The sequence below is a fragment of the Olea europaea genome, chromosome 18, assembly GCF_002742605.1.
Source record: "Olea europaea var. sylvestris chromosome 18, O_europaea_v1, whole genome shotgun sequence".
NCBI classification, from domain to species: Eukaryota; Viridiplantae; Streptophyta; class Magnoliopsida; order Lamiales; family Oleaceae; genus Olea; species Olea europaea.
Genome location: NC_036254.1, coordinates 19,835,883 through 19,856,569, shown reverse-complemented (window position 1 = coordinate 19,856,569; position 20,687 = coordinate 19,835,883). Strand labels below are relative to the sequence as shown.

The 20,687-nt window shown below is 32.4% G+C and overlaps 4 protein-coding genes across 5 annotated transcripts; 2 read left to right on the top strand and 2 right to left on the bottom strand.

The window, feature by feature from the left end:
* Positions 1–931: 931 nt before the first annotated feature.
* On the top strand, positions 932–4,047 carry LOC111367702 (inorganic pyrophosphatase 1-like). Of its 2 annotated transcripts, XM_022988708.1 has the most exons (5): positions 932–1,138; positions 1,413–1,534; positions 1,631–1,832; positions 2,207–2,461; positions 3,408–4,047. In XM_022988708.1, exons 1-5 carry the CDS (start codon positions 1,001–1,003, stop codon positions 3,528–3,530), a joined length of 840 nt encoding a protein of 279 aa, XP_022844476.1. In that variant the 5' UTR covers positions 932–1,000; the 3' UTR covers positions 3,531–4,047. The 2 variants fall into 2 exon arrangements, with proteins under 2 accessions (XP_022844476.1, XP_022844477.1); XM_022988709.1 differs by lacking the exon at positions 3,408–4,047 and having other exon boundaries at positions 2,207–2,737.
* Positions 4,048–12,416: 8,369 nt separating this feature from the next.
* LOC111366837 (ARS-binding protein 1-like) lies at positions 12,417–13,256 on the bottom strand. Its single transcript, XM_022987531.1, has 2 exons — positions 12,963–13,256; positions 12,417–12,881 (listed from the first exon to the last, which is right to left on the bottom strand). Exons 1-2 carry the CDS (start codon positions 13,254–13,256, stop codon positions 12,417–12,419), a joined length of 759 nt encoding a protein of 252 aa, XP_022843299.1.
* A 162-nt stretch (positions 13,257–13,418) lies between these two features.
* Positions 13,419–13,934, bottom strand: LOC111366836 (CENP-B homolog protein 2-like). Its single transcript, XM_022987530.1, has one exon. The coding sequence runs from the start codon at positions 13,932–13,934 to the stop codon at positions 13,419–13,421; it is 516 nt and encodes a 171-aa protein (XP_022843298.1).
* A 3,710-nt stretch (positions 13,935–17,644) lies between these two features.
* LOC111367703 (inorganic pyrophosphatase 1-like) lies at positions 17,645–19,402 on the top strand. The gene is made up of 4 exons (XM_022988710.1): positions 17,645–17,989; positions 18,194–18,315; positions 18,411–18,612; positions 18,814–19,402. Exons 1-4 carry the CDS (start codon positions 17,852–17,854, stop codon positions 19,168–19,170), a joined length of 819 nt encoding a protein of 272 aa, XP_022844478.1. The 5' UTR covers positions 17,645–17,851; the 3' UTR covers positions 19,171–19,402.
* The last annotated feature ends 1,285 nt before the right edge of the window (positions 19,403–20,687 follow it).

Genomic DNA, 20,687 nt, shown 5'->3' with positions numbered 1-20,687 from the left:
ATAAACGGAGATTTCTTTTGGGAAGCTTTTTTCGGGAATCTTTTCAAATACACTTCGCATGAGTACTTATCATATACTCTTCATACAAATTCGATAAGAATTATTAGTTGGATGAAAAATTTAACACAATTTCGTGATTAATATCACAATCAATTGTGATATAAAAAATTTAAACTTCATATTCTAATTAAGTGATAATTATGTAACAAATAAACTTAGATGATTATCACAAAAAATAGTTTCATAATCATTCACGTAATTACTCAAACTCTTGTGACGATTGACATAATTAATCCTATAAGATACACACCCATTGAATGAATCTGAATACAAAGAAACCAATTTCAACTGAACAACTTTAATTTATTAATTGTTAATTTGTTTCGTAAATTACTTATCCTAGTCCTTATAGGACCAAAATAGACCACAATTAAAAGAAATGGCCTACTCCAATTGAAAAGTATCAAAAATTCACTAGAATTAGTACTCTAATATATGCCATTAGAACACATGGGAATTTACCAAGTCGCCCGGAATCTGAACAGGAATCGACCGGCATATTCCACTTAAGTGCTTTCCCAGAATCTAATTCCGATAGAATATTCTCTTTATTCCCATGTTTTTCCCCCAAATGGCTTAAAAAATTTTAAAACCCCCGTGACCGTTGGATCTTCCCCACACCTTAACCTCACCAAATCCAACGGCTGACATAATTAACGGGGTTTCTAGAGCCCCAAAAATGGGAATATTATTGGCCCTGCTTTAGCAGTATAGCTTACCCCAAATTCTGGGAGTAATATTCCTTTGGCATCTAATTTGAATTCACAAATCCTTTACGAACAGTAACAGCATTAGTAATGGTACCTAACGTCTCCATCCCCTCTATACCCCACCCCTTCCTTAGAGTGTATATATATAACACTAAAATCATATGATTTGATACCAAGAAAATCAGAGAAAAAAAAAAAACTTTCAATTGGGCTCTTGATCATAATCAGATATGACAGAAATTATGGTGATTTTCGACTTCGACAAGACTATTATCGATATAGATAGCGATAATTGGGTGGTTGATGAACTGGGTGCTACTGACTTGTTTAATCAACTTCTTCCAACCATGCCTTGGAATTCTATGATGGTAAGTTTTCAACTTTTGATTTACACATTATTTCCGACTTTAACTTAGCAACGTGGGATATAGTATTATGACTTGAGATTCCATCTTAGAAGTTCAACTGGTTTATGTTTTTATTGGGATTTTATTCTTTAAAAAAAGTTATTACAGGTTTTTAAGGTAGAAGTTGTCAACATAATTTATACAATGTACAAATGTAAACATGTTCATATGTTTTGAATTTTTTTCCTAATTGAGTTTCTAATCAATGGGTTTTTGAATTTGTTTGTCATTACAGGACAGGATGATGAAAGAGCTTCATGCAGAAGGGAAAACCATTGAAGACATTGAAGATGTACTAAAAAGGGTCCCAATACATCCCAGAGTAGTCCCAGCCATCAAAACAGCTCATTCTTTAGGGTAAATTTTGCAGAATTTGGGGATAAAAAATTCTTACATTATGCGGTTTTCGATACGTTTTTATTGATAGAATTCGATGGAAAATTTCTATTCTAGGTGTGATTTGAGGGTAGTCAGTGATGCAAATCTCTTCTTTATTGAAACAATCTTGAATCATCTTGGAATAAGGGAATGTTTTACTGAAATCAACACAAATCCAAGCTACGTAGATGAAGAAGGAAGGCTAAGAATTTTCCCATTTCATGATTTTCATTCATCTTCTCATGGCTGCAATCTCTGCCCTCCAAACATGTGCAAGGTATATATACTAATTTCATCCCATGTTTTTCTTGTTATATATTATGGGATTATAGTCACTAGTCGATCCCAAAAGAAATGGATCTTTCACCACGCGTTCAAATAGAGATAAGAGACAGGAACCAAAAAAAAAACTGAAAAAATAATTGCAATAACTTTATTACTAATCCCAGTTCAAGAACAATTCCATGAAGAATTTATTCATTCTAGAATATGCTGGAATGTGGCCTAATTAAACTCAACAATTATCCTTGTTAATTGATTAATATTAGCTTAAAAAACAATTTTGGAAAGATGGTGACACATTAAGAACAAATCAATATATTTTATTTAATCATATATATTTTTTAATTTTTTTGGTTTTGTTTTAAGCAGGGAAAGATTATAGAGAGGATTCAAGCCTCTTTAGCTATAGAAGGGCAGAAAAGAATAATCTATCTTGGCGATGGAAGGGGTGACTTTTGTCCGATGTCGAAGCTTAAGGAAGTAGATTACGTAATGCCGAGGAAGAATTTCCCGGTTTGGGAACTGATATCGAAAAATCCTGAACTTGTAAAAGCAGAAATCCACGAATGGACTGATGGGGTTGAGCTCGAACGTATTCTGCTAAATCTTATCAAGAAAATTAAGGTTCAAGACTCGATTCAACAGTTATCGGTTGATTGCAAGTTCGAGACTATTCCTATGGCAGTTCATGAGCCATTGATGCCTGCCCTTCCAGTTAACCAGTAGCTTGATAGTTTAAATTTTCTAAATTTCTGCTACTGTCACTGGCAAAATGTTGTAGATTCTTATAGTCGACATAAAACATTTTTTGGTCTAATTTTTGTTGGAAAATGGTTTCAAGTGAGCATCTTTGAGGTCAATTTAGAGTGGGGTCCGTAATTCAAAATTAATTAGATCAAACATATTCATGTTTTATTTTGCGAAAGGATTAATGTGATAGAATTATTTGTCGAAACAATAAGTTCTGACTGAAATATTTTGATTCAAAGTGACATAATTGAACTTGGTATGGAAGAATTTGATTGAATTGTTTAGCAATTGGGCGGGGTAGTGTCGGTATGACTCATTGTCTGAAATATATCTTTTTGAAGAAAATTTCTTTAGATTTTCTAGGCCAAATTGTAATTATAAAATTCTTTGGGTACATCAACAAAATTATTCTTAATGGTATTATATTTCAAACCGTTTGAATTTTTATTTTTTTTGAGCTTTTTGGGCTATGATCAACCATCTGTTTGTGGTTAACGTATGTGATAAATGTCTGTTACTAATCGTGATTGACGTCTGTGACTGACTTAACGAATGCCTCAATTCATTTGGAAGAGTACCTGAACTGTTGTTGTTCATGACTTTTAGGTTGTTTGAATGGCTATAAACACTTTACGAATAGAACTTTTCTATGCCAAAATTATAATACCAATTCCGAATTGTATATACCAATACACATTGAAACAATCATGAGACATACTAATAAGTGTATTTTTACACACTTATTTAATATCTAAATGTGTTATTTATTGATTAAATTAGTGAAATTTTACTCACAATTATGTAATATTTGCTTTTGTAGGCCAAAAATCATACAAGAAAAGAGAATACAGCAAAAGGAGGAAAAAGGACTAAAAGTGTGCAAATTTGTGAAGTTGGGACCAAAATGCAAAAGGACCAAAAGTTCAAGGACTTGGAGCTGTAATTTTTGGAGGGCAAAATTGAAATAAAAGTCAAAATTCGAGGACAAATTTGTACAAGTTCAAACATTGAGGGATCTAGTTTGCAAATATGAGGACTGAGCTGCAAATAAGATAAAATAGGAGGTGGCACTGTAGAGGAGCCGCAGCGCCACGGCTTTGTCCACTATGGCGCTGTAGCGCCACTTCAAGGCGTCGCGACTGCATACCAAGATCTGTCTGGCTAGATTTTTTAATTGGGGATCATTTTGCAATTAACCAAACACGATTTTTGGGACTTTTAAAAGACAAATTCAACCATTTTCTCATCATTCTTCATCTTGGAAAGAAAACCCTAACCTCTCTTCTTATTAGTTTTCTTTCTTCTGTCTTTTTCTCTTCTTTTTCTTTTCTTTTCCTTCGTACTTTTGAAAGCAAATTATAGAGTACAAAGAGAAAATATTTAAATATTTGGAAAAATCAAAGTCAATCTTCAAATTGGGTTGTATCTATAATTTTGTATTTTCTTGAATATTTTGCCATGTTTGCAACGTATTGTGTAAAATATTCTCATTTTATTCATTTATATAATATTGGCTAAGCTATTTGTATTGAGATTTATGGTTGTAGTTTAATCTAACCTTGATTAATTTTAATATTTGACCTTTGATATTGATTGGCTTATTTTCACGTGTTTCTTCTATTATATTCCATGCATTTTTATTTATGTGGCCAATGAATGATTGTGTTTAGTGAATTGTACATCGTTCAAGAAAAGATTGTGCATTTTAGACTAAATAGTAAAAATCCTAGGTTTGTGTAGGTGACCCAATATGCTATTTTCACAAATATTTAATGCTATTGTTTGATTTTAATCGATATAGAGATATAGTAGGTTAAACCAATTAATTATGGTTAATTTCACTTGAGATAGGTAATTAACTAAAATTGAAAAAGCGGGTCTAACATCATAAATGAGTAACTTTTTAATTGGCTTGTGGAGAAATTAATTAGGCGGCGGTTAAATGAAACCATGAATACCAACTACGTTTGCTTCCGAAAATTCCCAAGATTTTCATATTTTGTAGATTTTTAGTTATTTTTCAAAATCATAATCTTTATTGTGTGTATGTTTTTTTTGTTAGAATTAAATTAATTAGAGTTGTATAATCGAAAGTATACATTCTTCGAGAGATCAACAATCCAGACTCAAAAGGTCAACTTTATTACTTGAACACGACCTATGCGCTTGCGGCATGTAGTATTTTAGCGAACACATACCATGATATTCATATGCGATAATTCATTTATTTGTTCCTAATTTTTTAGTACAAAACACAGAAGTGTCCTCATTGGAAATTTTATAGATTGTTGTGTTTCTTCTGTAAGAGGGAAAATATGTTCTATCGTAGGAGGCGATTGTTGATTGCCTTTAAAGCATCGTAAAAGGACCATATTCATCTTAAGACACATCCTGAATTTGTAGATTTTCATATATTTAGTATATATTACACCTCTAGTTTCTGAAATTCATTTTCAACCATTCATATCACGGGATTCGCTACTTTAATCAATTTTATAATCACACATTTTTATTTTGTTTTCCCTCATCGAAATTTACTAAAAATCTTATTTTTAGCTAAATCGAATCTTAATTTCTAGCGCCTCACCCCATTGCATTTTTCACGAATCATAATTGTCACCAATGTTCATTGCTTTCGTAGAATTCTAGCTGACAGCTTAATAGAATCATTCTAGCACGGTCTTCATTACATCGTACATTACTTATCGCAATTCATACACTTTTCATATATGCTTTTCAACATGTATGTCAATGCTTCAATAATAAGAGAATGGTTGTCTATTTACAAAAATTATATGACTCTATTATCTTACTTGAAAACCGTACAGTTGTTATAGAGTTGTATATATGTGCGTGTCTATATATATATTTTTGTCGATCTTCTATCTCCTAAGTGTTCTTTTTTAGGTACTACACAAACTGGAAACTAACACATAACAAAAGTAATAAGTCAAAAAACATGATAAAAATAATATTACTCTATTTCAAATTGTAGGTTGCTCACCACGATCTTAAGTCTAGATCTAAATTAATAGTACAATCTATATGGGGGTTGAATAGATACTTAGATAGTATGTGCAATTTTTCGATATTGTACCATTTTTCTAAATATCGAAGGCAGCAGATTCTTCAAGACTTGAAAATGCATAATTAATTCTTGAACCCATTAGTTCCAGATCCAAAACCGAAATGACCCACCAAATTTTTTTTCTTGGTTATGAGACACATTACAATTTAGTATAAGTCCCCAAAATAAAACAAATAAAATAAAATAGAATCACCTTCTTCTAGAAAGCGATTCGTTTTGCATATCCCTTCCTCTAAGGAGTAAAGTTTGAAGGGGAGAGAACACTTTTATCAAATAAACATGTCACGATTAATTATAGCATGCTTAGAATAATTTAGATTTTCATTATTTGACTAATGTTGTAATAGTCACATGCTTGGTAGTGATTTTAATTCAATTAACATCAATTTTTTTTACAATTATTTCATTATTCCTGCCGTCATTTTTGAATTCTTCTCTCACAGGTAAGACTCACTTTATCTCTAATGATCAAAAAATCAATTAAAAAAATCCCTACCAAACAAGGAATCGAACTTTACAGTTTAATTAATGTTAGACGGTCTAAATTTCATAATTTGACCAATGTTTTAACGGTCTCAATCACAGCGAAAATTTTCATGCACGTAAAACAGTAAACCCATGAACTTATTTTAGGTGGTAAAATCTCACAACATGAAAAAATCCACGGTCTCTCAAGCTAAGAATAAATTCACTAGAAAAGCTCAATACACACTTCAATTCAGAATTACAAAATAAATAATTAACATTAAATTTTTTTAACCGAAATAGAAATGGACTTAAAAGAAAAATTGAATCACTCCCTGATTCCTATTTTATCCACACTCGGATTGGAGCTACGACAACCAGTTTTGACCTTATGCCAGTCCTGAATCTATGCTCGAATCCTCTGATCGTGTCTTGTAACCTTCAGTCAATCCACAACTTTCCTAAGTGATTTCTCGTGACCCTCTGATGTTTGTCCTTTGAGAATCGTCATCAACAAACAAATTAGTTTGGTCAAATAACAAAAGCATATGAGAAGCTTTAATTTTTGCAACAAAAGATCAATTGAGACCACAATTGACGCTTAGACAATTTAAATGAATCAATCATTCAATATGAAGTTTAGTGTAACACTCGTTAAAAATTAATTTTTCGTTAAAAGAATCAAATGAGAAAGAACACAAGATAAATTGAATATTTCAAGTATGGGGTGTTCAAAAGAATTCGAATCAACTTTCTAAAAGTATTTTCGACTAAGGTGTCATATATTTAGAGTTTTGATGCATACTAAACGCTTACGGATAGAATGCAATTTACAATTTAATTGCCTCACAAAAGCACTTTGGGAGCAATCCAATCACATTAGTGGCACACTTTTGGGAAAGTTTAACAACTAAAATCATGGAGAATTTGACCATACCTAATTTCTCAGACAAAATAGACAGGACATTTTCTTTAACTACAATTATTGGAATAAAGAAGACCACATATTAGTAAAAAGAAAATATCTTAAAGTTCTTCGATTCTTGAAACATGGATTGAGACTCTCTGTGAGTACTAGTGTATTGGCAACTCTTGTTTCCTAATCTGTTGGGGCACAGTCCGCGATTAACTTCTCTCACGATGCTCCAGAAGCGGGACGGTGGGGGACCCTTAAGGTTAGGGTTCAACCCAAAAATATCTTAAAGTTCATTTTTCTTTAAACATGACAATTGTATGCACGACAGAATTGAATTCGGTTTTGGTGTCCATTTTAGGTACAATGAATTAGCATCACACATACAATCAAATCATTTGTTTATTTCATATCATTACAACATGCAACAAAGTTTCAAGTTTTGTTGCATAAACAAATAATAAGAAACACGGTCGGTTTTAGTTCAAATCTCCAAGTCATCCCACGTCATTGAAAAAAAATTGAAATCTCTCTCTTCGCACAGTTTCTATTTCTTCAAATATTTTACATCTTTTCCTTCTTTAAGGTCTTTCGATAATAATTATGAAATTAATTTGTTAATCTTTAAAGAGAAAAATGGATCCCATTTATGAGTGAAGAAGTAAAAAATGACGATTGAAATAGTAAAATAGCGATCAAAAATTTGATTTTTTTGGGTAAAAAATTGCTATCAAATGGGGTTTAATTTTGTCCAGACTCATCTAGTCGTCAATTTTCTAACATTGATAATGCAATAATATTTTAATACAAAATTCTCCAAACCATGTTCCAATCACGTGATTCTTAGCCCACTTTGAACTTTGATTATACTAGTGAGGAAATGCGTGTTGCACGTTAGTTGGTGAATATTAAATATAAGCGTGTGTTGGTTCTTGAACAAATATATAAAGCAAATGTTTTGGTGCAACGTTACATGTATTGACGTAATGAAAGTGCTATAATTTGGAAGAAGATGTGTTGTGAATCTACTTATACATGCACAGCGGAATTTAAAATAATTTTCGATTCCCACCAAGAATCGCCTTTGTGTTTAGATAGAAATTGTGATAAGATTGTACCTTTTCCAGATCTGCAAACTTCTTTGCTTTTCTTTCAGTTCCATCAACCTTGATTTGCCACCACAGCTGTCCAATTGTCCAGCCTCCAACGGTGATCCACACAGAGAATAAGGTTGCAACTTCTAGGGTTTTTTCTTGTGCCAGCAAGAATAATGAAAACCTTATGGACCTCAAACCCTAGTTATGTATTTATATAAACCCAAATAGGCTCGGCCCGGTCCGGTCCAATAATTAATTAATTCAATTAATTAAACCCGATCCGTGAATTAATTAATCCAATTAATTAATTCGAAAATATAAATAACAAATCCAATTAATTAATTTATCCAACGATTGTTAAATTAACCAATTGACAATTTGCAATCTTCTAATTCTCTTTTGTGTGTGACCCATTAGGTTCCCGACCACGATACATAATGACGTGAAATATTATTTTAATCTAGTCAAAATTGACAAATTAAAACACCCTTTTAATTTATCGTCAATTCACATTCTCCGTCCCTGATTGACATCTAGCAATGTGTCAGGGCAATACATGTGACGGGAAATGTCACGTGGTATGACAAAGCCAAATTCGTTCGTTTACCATGAAACTATAATCCGTTCGTCAATATGATCCGATTAATTACGAGATATGGAGTTGTGTCAATCTCGATCATCGATCATATCTTTCACTCCACTATTAAGTCAATATAAATCGAAAACTCCTTTTCGACTTATGAGTACACCTTGGCCAAGGATTTCATCATTGACTTAATTGAGTGAAACGCAGATCATAATCTCCTACTATCTAAGAGTAACGAATCCTTTATTAATCAATCACAACCTTCATACGATTCTTGACGTACTCGAACGATGTCGTATTAGCGGCCCTTTTCAGAGCAACATCCAACACCGCCAAAGTATGACTGTCCTCATATAAGGTACCATGACGACCTCAAGTCAAATGACCAATTTCACTACCGAACATTAGAGATTAACCACCGACACTCAGATAGTTATCCATGTGGAATCTCTCGACGGGTCTCCAATGTTTTGTTCTATAACAAAACATCCACGTGTTCATTTAAGTGTCATCACACTTTAACTTGTGAGATCAGCTACTTACTTTACAAGTAAGAAATGCCACACGTGATGGTCTATCCGTAATAACGATATCCGTATCTCGTTATTACTTACGACCACGGATGATTTAAGACTCAATCAGATGTAATTTGTATCTCACAATCACAACTCCTTGTGATTAACAAATTACAAATATTTGAATCTACGGACTCTATTATTTATTTAATTGTCTATTAATTAAATAATAGATCTGCCATTTAATTGTATTAATTATATATAAAAGTATTTATGTCCAAAGTTGATTGGACTTAGAGCATAATACTTACAAGATGAACATTATCTTTCAGTTAAGATTTCATTTATAATAAACAGCTATGTGCAACCAGTAAAAAATTGGAGTCTTAATTAGATTTTCTACATTTTCGATTAAATGTGTCAGAGGAATAAGCTTTCGTCCATAGAACAAACTACTGGAATTGGAACTTAGATCCAACATAGAAAATAAGAAAAAGTACAAGGGGAATATTATATTAATAAATTGATGTAAATTCACAAAAAAAATCTATAGAGGATGATTAATAGACATGATATTTATTTATAATTTAAATGAACACTTCCCAAACCAGCTTTAAGTCTAAAGGCACGTAAAAATCTAAGATATTCATAGATATGTTGTAGAAAATTAAATTATAGTTGGAGAGAGTCATACTTTCTCAATATTTTCTCTGATTGTATATTTGCAAGCCCGTTGTCATACCTTTGTAATATCACCATCGCTAAATCTTGGAGTATATTCGGCAAGAACTCTTACATGAATGTCTTTGAAAATTGGTGATTTTCGGAGACAAGCCTTGAAAATTTGGAAGTATGATCGTTCATCTGGCAGAGGGACATAAACTAATTGATCAAGACGATAGGGTCAATTATGTCAGTCTACTAGTAGCCCCAATTATGATGAAAAAAAAATTATCGTTCATTCCATCCATTACAGTCTAAAATTGGTTGAGAATTCAATCAGCAGGTGGCATATCGAACGCTACTTCCCTCTGTGACAATACGAAGAAGGGTTTCTATTAACTATTGATTGCATTTGAGTAATACAAAAAAGGCTCAATGAAGTCTCCTCCCATTAATATTTGATCTTATATTAGGCCAACCACACTATGAGCTACTTGGCGCTTTTAAATTATTATAATTAAGCATATTCTAAATTATATTCTTACATATAATCAAAGTGACTTCTTGGTGTGTATATAAATATTCGTAAGCAAAGTTTGAGTTCAACTATTAACTATGTTGATTCATAAATGGCTTGAATCATTGAATTCTCAATTACTGCAAATCCATGAAAAGAAAATGGAGTCATAAGAATCATAACTTAGATTGAGATTAACTAAATATTCACCATTATCTGAGGATCACATATTTAATTTAAAAGTATGATTAGTTGAGGTAGAAAGTGGACTCATCAAATTACAGATGGATATTCTAATGTAAATCATATACTGAACTAATGAATTCAATGATGTTTTTTTAAAAATCAACTTCATGTTTTTATACATGTTTTTGTGTTCATGTATCTATTTGTTGATGTTAACTATTTAAGTTAAGCTGGAGTACTCTGTTGGGAATGTCATCTAATGCATTCATTGACCATCCTATTGCAGTTGATCCTCAATAAGGTTCTTATGCTGAGATCAAAACTCAAACAATTTTTTGAGGAGGATGAGATTTTCATTTTCTTTTTTTGTTTTTTGTTTTATAATTTGTTTTGTTCATGTTATAAATAATTTTTTTTAATTATTTTCTCTTCATGATAAAACTTAATTTTTTTCAATTTTAATTAAATAATATTTATATATTCTTTATTTAATTTTTGTAACTTTCTTTAGTTTAATTTGTTTTGTTGTTATTATATATTTTTTGAAAATCATTCGAACTTTTTAAAATCTTACAAAAGAGACTATAGAGCCATAGTCATCAATTCCACCAACTCTAACCTTGAACTAAACCAAATATGAAGTTTTCTGACTTTTCTAAAATTTTCGACATAACTAAAAAAAATAAAAAAAGGAAAGAAATTAAACCCCTAAGAATATATATGGAGTTAGAAAAAATGAATTAAAAAAAAAAAAAACATTCCTTGTACAGCTCTGCCAACGCACGGAGCAACAGAGCTTTCGCATAAATTTTTTTTTTTTCATTGTTGTTAAAAAAAATAAAGGGACATGCATAGAGCTATTATATTCTCCAAAATTGAATGAATTGAAAAAAATAAGAATAAAAGACATTTACATAAACCAATTAATCAAGAAAGGAAGATGAAGAATCGTACACGCTTGCAAGCGTATTTAAATCCGGCTAAATTATATTCTTCATAAATCAATTAAAAAAAAAAGCATATTTAAATCCAACTAGATTATATTCTTCATAAATCAATTGAAAAAAAAAAAGCATATTTAAATTCAGCTAGATTATATTAGCCATAAATCAATTGAAAAAAATAATAATAAACTTACATAACGTGTAAGAGTTATGCCCTATATCCAATCAACTTTGGACATAAATACTTTTAATATACAATTAATGCAAATTAATGACATATCTATTATTTAGTTAATAGACAATTAAATTGAATAATACAGTCCGTAGATTCAAATCGTCATAATTTGTTAATCACAAGGAGTTGTAATTGTGAGATACAAATTACATATGATTGAATCTTAAATTGTCCGTGGTTGTAAGTAATAGCGAGATACGAATATCGTTATTACGAATAATCCATCACGTGTGGCATATCTTACTTGTGAAGTAAGTAGCCGATCTCACAAGTTAAAGTGTGGTGACACTTGAATGAACACGTGGATGTTTTATTATAGAGCGAAACATTGGAGACCCGCCTAGATATTTCACATGGATAACTACAGTTAGACCTCGATAAAGTAATGTTTGATAAAGTAATAACCTCGATTATATAATAATTTCTTTCGATCCCGACTTGGGCCAATGGACTAAAGTAATAACCTCGCTAAATGCATTAAGTAATTAAAAAAATTGAATCCTTAAGGACCCAATAAAAATATAAAGTAATAATTACTGGATTTCATTGAGGAAAAAAAAATATATATATATATATAGAGACCAAAATCTTTCAATCAATCAACAATACCTGTACAATAATCATTCCTTTTGAAAATATGTATCTATAGTTGATTGTTTTTTCTTCCCACCTAAACCAAAATGAACCACATCCTTAACTTTTTGTAAAGCATACACAACTTTCGGAATATTTTGCTCGTGTTGTAGCAAGTATTTGTTTAAGGTGACTATTGCTTGAAATGCCTCTTTTGACGACACATTTGGGACAACGCTACTATCATCTGGTTCAGGATCATTCTCATCATCATTACTGTTCATTACCGATTGAATAATTTCTTCGTCTGTAGGTGATTTCATAACTACATCATTCTCGCTAGGATAGTTCAAAAGATGTTCAACATCCATCACATTTCTATAGTGTAAATTAGAGATGACATCACTTAATCCTTGGATACTTTCATCTAATTCACCAACTTCTGGTTCGGGAATATTGTTTTCTTCGAACCGAATTTTGCAATGCCGAAAACAATTTGCAATTGTTGTTGTCTTCACATCAAAATTCCAAACCATGTTAGCAAAATTAATAGCATTCAAAATATTAATTTTTTCAGGATTTGGTGCTTCAACCTTAAGGCCTTGTAAGATGCTAGAATAAAAACGACGACGATAATGAGCTTTGAATGCTTGAATAATCCCAGCATCACATGGTTGAATCTTAGACGTTGTGTTAGGAGGTAAGAAAAATAACTCTACATTTCTCAAGCCTTCAACTACCTTTGGATAAACTGGGCAATTGTCTACTATTAAGAGAACCTTTCTGCCATTCATTCTCTTATCAAACCAACCAACAAAATCTTGAAAAAGCAAGCCAGTCATCCAAGTTTTCTTGTTGGATCGATACTTGCAATTAAGATTGCTCATGTTCACATTTTTAAAGTATTTAGAATTTGCATACTTACCAATAACCCAAAGTGATACTTTGTCAGATCCATCACCATTGTAACAAACAACAACAGTAATTCTCTCCTTATCTTTTTAGCATCCTTCGAGCTGCTTGGTAGTAAGTGAATGATTAGCTTCCAATCAGTAAAATAATTCAGTTTCATCCATATTGTAAATATCCTTCAACTGAAACTGGTCTAGTTTTGATCGTATTCCAGGTAAAGCATTTTCAATGTTCTCCATGATAACTGAACCACTTTCACCAAAACGTCGGTAATATTTGATTCCATATCTTGCCTTGAAACGTTCCAACCATCCACTAGAAAAGCTGAATTCTGGATTAGTTTCACCATACATTTTTTGCAAAAGCTCTTTTGTTTTTCCTTGGATAATTTTTGTAGACATGTTCACTTTATCTTGCTTTTGAAGAAACCACTCATACAAAATTTTCTCTAAATCAGGGTATATTGCCGATTTGTGCCTTTTAACATCGCTATTTTTCATCTCATTTGACAAATATTCCAACGTCCTTTTGAGAGTGTTCGATATTGTTGATTGACTAATAGTCAAATCAAACTTTTGTTGCACCCATGCTTGCATATCTTTTTGGCTAATAATTGGATTCTCTTTCTTATGCTCACATATTGCACTCCTCATTTTATTTTTTTACTCCTTTCAAATGATGAAAAGACATTGGAGGGAAAACAAAATATTGTATGTGCTTGGAATATATCTTCTAAACATCTAGCTTTTATAGGTAAAGACCAAACCTTTTCATTTGCTATGTACGTGAACTTCGTTTTTAGAGACATTAAGTTTCACTAAAACTTTTGAGCTTCCCTAGATTCAAATAATACTTTGATTAGTGTCTTTTGATTTTTTTTACCACATACAATGTACATATTTTATATTGAAAAGCTCTCTCTAAAATAATAAATATTTATTTATCGATAAATGAATAATTTATTCATTTATCGATAAATAAATAACCTCGCTAAATGAATATTTTTTTCCGTTCTCGAGGGTATTACTTTATCGAGGTTTAACTGTATTTGAGTGTTAGTGGTTAATATCTAACGTTCGGTAGTGGGATTGGTCCTTTGACTTCGGGTAGTCATAGTACCTTATATGAGGACAGTCATGTTTTGACGATGTTGGATGTTGCTCTACCAAGGGCCGCTAATACGGCATCGTTCAAGTATGTCAAGAATGATATGAAGGTTGTGAATGACCAATAAAGGATTCGTCACTCTTAGATAGTAAGAGATTTTGATCTGCATTTCATTCAATTAAGTCGATAACGAAATTCTTAGTCAAGGTGTACTCATAAGTCAAAAAAGAGTTTTCGACTTATATTGACTTAATAGTGGAGTGAAAGATATGATCGATAATTGAGATTAACACACTTCCACATAGCGTAATTGATCGGATTATATTGATGAAGGGATTATATTTTTAAGTAAACGAACGAGTTTGATTTTGTCATACCACGTGACATTTTTCGTCACATGTATTGTCTTGACACATTGCTAGATGTCAATATGGAACGACGAGTGTGAATCGGTGATAAATTAAAAGGGTATTTTAATTTATCAATTTTGATTAGATCAAAATAATATTTCACGTTGGTAGGCATCGTGATCGGAAACCTGATGGGTTGCATACAAAATGAGAACTGGAAGATTGTGATTTGTCAATTAATTACTTTAACAAGTATTGAATAAATTAGTTAATTGGGTTGCTTATTTATAGGCCTAAATTTATTAATTGGATTAATTAATTCACGAACCGAATTTAATTAAATGGGTTAATTAAATATTGAATTGGGTCAGGTCAAACCCGTTCAAGCTTATATAAATATGATTAGAGTTTTCAAAAGCTGTAGAAATTTTTCATTATTCTTGCTAGCACAAAAAAAATCATAATCATATAATCTTATTCTTTATGTGGATCACCGTTGAAGGCTGGACAATTGGACAGTTGTGGGAGATAGATTTAAGTTGCTGAAACAAAAAAAAAAAGCAAATAAGTTTGCAGATCTCGTAAAAGATATAATTTCTATCTAAATACAAAGAGATCCGTGATGGGAATCGAAAATTATTTTGATTTTCCGCTACATGTGTTAAGTAGATTCCCAACATAACGATCAAGAGATCGAGAAAGGAAAACGAACAATCGCAAATCGATTTGATTTTCAAAAAGAAAGAAAGAAGAAAGGTAAGGAAGATGAATCGTACAGGAATATCTTTGTTCCAATTCTCAAATGACACAAGGATAAAGATTGCATAGTTAAGCAAATTCACATGTGCAAAAGCAAACAACTCCATTGAGAAGAAACAACTCCGTTGGGAAGGGAAAGGTAAAATAAATAATAATAATAATAATATGTACACCAAATAAATTACCATCGCCGCTTCTACTGCAATCGAAAATAGTCAATCATAACAGTCTTTCAAATCTGTTAAGTCTTCACCGAATCAAAAACTCAAAGCAGCTGATTTTTGCGATGTATAGAAATCACGAAGAGGAAAAAAACCATAATCATAAAGGCCAAAAGAATATTACAGATATGGAAACAAACGGTAAACCCATCCACCATGCCGAGGATTCATAGCAAAAATTTTTGCACAAGATGTCGAGAAATTAGAGCTGAGAGAATAGCGGATAGAAAAATTATACAAAAATAAAGGGAAAAAAAGAGAGAGAAGACAAGTCTGCACAAGATGGGTTATTGAGTAAAAAAATGGAGGAAGAGTGGGTGGTTGCGCTAGAGAATGGAGAAGAAGAAAAAACGAGTACAGAGAATGGGCTGAGCGCGTTTTGAGAATTAAAAAATGCAAATCCGTATAGGACGATACATATATTTGACACGTGTCCAACCTTTTCTTCCCTTTTTTATATATGTAGGATAATAAACGTTCATCAATTTTGTAACGTTATAATAAATAATTGCGTTAATTTCACGATTTATTTTACTTTTTACTATAAATAAAGTTTAATTTCAAAATTGCATTAAATATTAATCATTTTTCATTCTAAGCCTGTAATTTAATATAATATTTCCAACAATTACACTAATGACACTCATATGAAACGTATACATTAATGGCCACTCGTCCAAAAACGTTAACATCTACCTCTAGCCGCTTGGCAAATGTCGTCCACTAGTACGCTGTGTTAGACAAATGCCCCACCTTAAAAATTTGGCCAAAAAATTGTTAAGTTTCATCAACTGATTGCTTATTAAAATTAAAAAATATATATAGAGAAAACGTGTTTTAACAATGAATAAAACTGGACGTCCAGGGGCAGCACGTCCCTTTAACAATTACACCTTGACTGCAATCAACACGGCTTTTTGTGATATTCTATTTAACGTCATTTATGTTTGTTTAAATATAGGGATGACAATGGGTTGAATCGACTTTAACTTACGAGCTCGATTCGGGCTCGTGGCTCGTGAAAAACGAGCCAAACTCGAGTTCGGCTTGGCCCATGAATCGCTCGCGAGCTCATGATTTTATTTTTTTAAGAAATTTTGGCAACTTTTTGTCACTTTTTTTACGAGCTCGACGAGTTGAGCCGACGAGCCGAGCAGGCTCAACTCGTCAGATCGAGCCCCCTACTCGGCATGGACTCAAGTCGTCAATGAGCCCTGTTTTCGCGAGCCGAGCCAACGAGCCGCTCGACCTTGTTTGCCATCCCTATTTAAATGCAAGAGTAACACAAAAAAAAAAAAAAAAAAAAAGTTAATATATCTAATCGAATGATTATAAGATTTGAAATTTTGGGTTAGTAATGTAAAAAAATTACTTCAACAACCATTTAATTTTTTTATTTTTACAAACTTCAGTGATCATTGCCTAAATAAACCTTATACTCCACAGTAATATGAGTTTAGGGGGCTATTTGGGCTCGATTTTTTCACCTAAAAAATTGATTTTTTGATCGTTATTTTATTATTTCAGTCGTCATATTTGACTTCTTCTCTCACAGATGAATCTCACTTTTTCCCTAACGGTCAAAAAATCAAAATCACTCCCAAAAAGGTTCTAGATTTGCCAATAAAGCATCTGGGAATTTACTGAGCCGTCAAGAATCTGAACCGGAATCAGACCGGCATATTCCACTCCAGTGCTTTCACAGTTGGACGATGGGATAATGGGAACTCAATTCCAAAAGAATATTCTCTTTATTCCCGCCTTTCTACCCCAAATAGCCTAAAATTTTAAACACCCCGTGATCGTCGGATCTTCACGACACCTAAACCTCAATAAATCCAACGGATGTGATTATTAATGAGGTTTCTATGGCAAAAAAATAAAAAGGGAATAATATTTATATTGCCCTGCTTCAACATACCACAACAAATTCGGGGCGTAATATTCCATTGGCATCTAATTTGAATGCACAAATTCTTTTCGAACACCATTAAAAATGGCAATTAACATATCCATCCCTATACATACCCACTCCCACCTTGTGTATATATATATGACACGAAAATCATAAGATTTGAAACCAAGAAATCAGATAAAGAAAGCTTTCAATTGGGTTCTTGATCAATATCAGATATGGCAGGAGTTGTGGTGGTTTTCGACTTCGACAAGACGATTATCGACATAGATAGCGATAATTGGGTGGTTGATGAATTGGGTGCCACTGATTTGTTCAATCAACTTCTTCCAACCATGTTTTGGAATTCTTTGATGGTAAGTTTTCGACCTTTGGTTTACACAATTGGGTCGATTTATTGAAATCTTAATTTAGCAATGTGAGATGCAGTTAGAGTTGATAGGTATAAATTATTGAGATAAATTGTAAATTGTACATATTCAAACATGTTCATATGAATTTTTATTTTTTTCTTATTGAGTTTCTAATGAATGGGTTCTTGAATTTGTTTCTCATTACAGGACAGGATGATGAAAGAGCTTCACGCACAAGGGAAAACCATTGAAGACATTGAAAAGGTTTTAAAAAGGGTCCCAATTCATCCGAGAGTAGTCCCAGCAATTAAAACAGCTCATTCTTTAGGGTAAATTTTGCAGAACTTGGGGATATAAAATTCTTTCATTATGTATTTTTCCATACATTTTATTGATAGAAGTCAATGGAAATTTTCTGTTTTAGGTGTGATCTGAGGGTAGTCAGTGATGCAAATCTCTTTTTTATCGAGACAATATTGAATCACCTTGGAATAAGGGATTGTTTTACTGAAATCAACACAAACCCAAGCTATGTCGATGAAGATGGAAGGCTAAGAATTTTCCCATTTCATGATTTTCATTCATCTTCTCATGGCTGCAATCTCTGCCCTCCAAACATGTGCAAGGTAAATACTAATTTCATCCCATTCCATGTTTTTCTTATTGTATCTTCCAACAAACCCCATTTAATCTTGTTAATTGATTAATATTAGCTTAAAATGACTATCTTGAAAGATGGTGAAAATCTTGATGTCACATTAAGAACAAATCAATAAACTCAAGTTTTTTTTTTTTTTTTAAATCTTTTTTGGGTTTGTTTTAAGCAGGGTAAGATTATAGAGAGGATACAAGCTTCTTTTGCCAAGGAAGGGCAGAAAAGAATAATCTATCTTGGCGATGGAAGTGGTGACTTTTGTCCAATGTCGAAGCTTAAAGAAGTAGATTATGCAATGCCGAGGAAGAATTTCCCAGTTTGGGATCTGATATCGAAAAATCCTGAACTTATAAGAGCGGAAATCCATGAATGGACCGACGGGAACGAGCTTGAACCTGTCATGTTAAATCTTATTAAGAAAATCACGTTTCAAGACTCAGTTCAGTTGTTATCGGTCGATTGCAAATTCGAGACTATTCCTATGGCAGTTCATGAGCCACTAAGGCCTGCCCTTCCAGTTAACCAGTAGTTTGATGGTATTGTTAGTATTCTGTTATGACCACTGGCAAAACGGTGTGTTGAGATTCTTTTCGCAAGTAGTTGAAAGAAGTAGTTTGTAGTAAATTTTATCTAACGTGGTATCACAAATATGTTGGTGTATTCAAGCCTTGGTTTCTTGATCCATCCTTGTAGAATTTCTCAATATTCAATATATTTGGGGATTGATATGATCCAAAAATCAGAAGCATTTACTGCTGTCAGTGATCTCCTGCTTCCAGTTCATACAAATTTTTTACCGTTGACTTGAAAAGAGAATCTTGATTATGACTCTCTAAAATATCATAATTAAGGTTGGTTCTTTTATCATATCAAGAGTGAAAAGTTTTATTATTGTTGTTCTTGAAAGTTTACTTTTTGAATTAATATTGTAGCGTTGAAAAATAGAAAAGTACTTTGAAAGTAACCACAAAACATTGTTTGCTCTTGGTAATACTAGTTAAAGTTGAACATGCATTGCATGTTATTTAGAAGTATTTTATAAGTGATGTAAAAGTAATATTTGATATCAATTTGTTGAGAGGATTTGATGAGTTTCAAACAAATTAAAGAAAATAAATTAAGGATAGAAATTTAGAAGAAAAAATTGTAATCTCAAAATTCATATTCTATGATTAAATTTATTTATTTATTATTATTATTATTGTTTCGAGCGGGTAGTCGCTAACAATTAAAAAGTGATCAGACGATTGTGTAAGGAACAAACATCTTGAGACAAAGTCCCAAAAATGAGTGTTTTATTGGCGATGACTTTACAATTTGAACTAAACAGAATGCCTCCAAGGGGCGCAAGTACACGAGTACTGAAAAAAATATTTAAATCTAAATTAAGAAATTGAAATCACATATGCTCTGTTTGAGAGTGTTTGATTCCGGGGTCCTTTGCTCTGTGTCTTCTCTTCCTTTTATATTCCCTTGATGATTTCTTCGGATCAACCGCTTAGAAACTGCTTGATTGCTTTATAATTACCCACTTTCTTTATGGTGGCTAACTTGTCGTGGAACTGTCGTCTCTAACTGCTGCCACTACTCTTTGTCGTTCAACCGTCTTCAACTGAACTCCTTGAATCGTGGAACGTGATAAGGTTACTCGATAACTGCTTCAATAACTGCACTTCTGGATAACCATAACATCTTATGTTTGCTAAGATCCTGGGCGATTCGAAGGTTTGGGCGAGAACAGGGTCATAGCTCTGGGCGACAGTAAGGCACTTCATTCGCTCAGATCTTGGGCGTCTTGCAAGCTTGGGCGATGATGTTACTGTGTTCGTGGGCTTCCACTGCATTCATCAATAACCTTATCTGGGCCTTTATCCTGAATTGCCCAGTTGGACTTCATTCTTTAGGCTATTTGATTTGGGGATTCTCCAATTGGGCTTCATTCCTTGGGCTATTCGATTTGGACTGCACTTTTAGTGTGTCAACAATCACCCCCCAATATGGCAGAATTAATACCAATTATTAATCTTTGCCATTTTTACTTTTGTT